This window comes from Charadrius vociferus, unplaced genomic scaffold (genome assembly GCF_000708025.1).
Source record: "Charadrius vociferus isolate BGI_N301 unplaced genomic scaffold, ASM70802v2 scaffold213, whole genome shotgun sequence".
Lineage (NCBI taxonomy): Eukaryota > Metazoa > Chordata > Aves > Charadriiformes > Charadriidae > Charadrius > Charadrius vociferus.
The window spans coordinates 1264549-1265296 of record NW_009647828.1 but is presented as its reverse complement, the minus strand read 5'-3'; the positions used below and the strand labels follow the sequence as shown (position 1 = coordinate 1265296).

The window sequence follows — 748 nt, the reverse complement described above, 5'->3', positions numbered from 1 at the left end:
GCCGAGCCGTCCAGCACCGTCAGGTTCTTCTCTGCCTCTTCCTGAGCCCCGTCGCTACCCTCGTCCAGGCAGCCAGCGTCCATCGCACACGTTTCTTCAACAGAAAGCAAAACGTCGTGACGGGACAGGTTATTTAGGACCGGGAGTGCTTTATTTTCAGGTGGGGAAGGGGTCGGTGGCAGCCAGGGGTGCCAGCACAGCTCATGCTCTAGCTTTGTCCCTCCTGTCTACCAGGGAGCGGGGCTGGCTGGCCTTTTTCTGGCACGTCGGGGAGGCTGCATGTGCCTGGCTGGGAAATAGCTCATGGTGGTGGTTTGGGAAGGAGCTCCAAGCCCAGTCCGTATCATAGAATCATGGAGTGGTTTGGGTTGGAAGAGACTCTTAAAGATCATCTGGTCCAAACCCTCTGCAATGAGCAGGGACGTCTTTCACTAGATCATGTTGCTCAGAGCCCCGTCCAACCTGACCTTGAGTGTTTCCAGGGATGGGGCATCTACCGCCTCTCTGGGCAACCTGCTCCAGTGTTTCACCACCCTCATTGTAAAAAATTTCCTCCCTCTGATCTCATCTGAATCTGACTATCCCCAAATTATCCCAAAACAGGGACAACGCTGCTGCTGCTCTGTGCCTCAGTTTCCCCGTTGGAAGGTGAGGTCTAACTGGAGGACTGACCCATGCCATTGCCACTGCCATTCCCCCGTGGTCCCAAGACACCCCAAACTCTCCTCTCTGGCCCCCCATCCCCCTG

At 56.1% G+C, this 748-nt stretch overlaps 1 protein-coding gene across 1 annotated transcript in view; it reads right to left on the bottom strand.

Annotated features, from left to right (window-relative positions):
- LOC104284242 (vasotocin-neurophysin VT-like) overlaps window positions 1-748 on the bottom strand; it is a 3452-nt gene that overhangs the window by 1853 nt on the left and 851 nt on the right. The window contains exons 2-3 of the mRNA XM_009882546.1: window positions 707-748; window positions 8-102 (exon numbers count right to left, since the gene is read on the bottom strand). The exon at window positions 707-748 is cut by the window's right edge and continues 161 nt beyond it. Coding sequence (XP_009880848.1) covers window positions 8-102; window positions 707-748 — 137 coding nt within the window. The remainder of the gene's footprint in view (window positions 1-7; window positions 103-706) is intronic.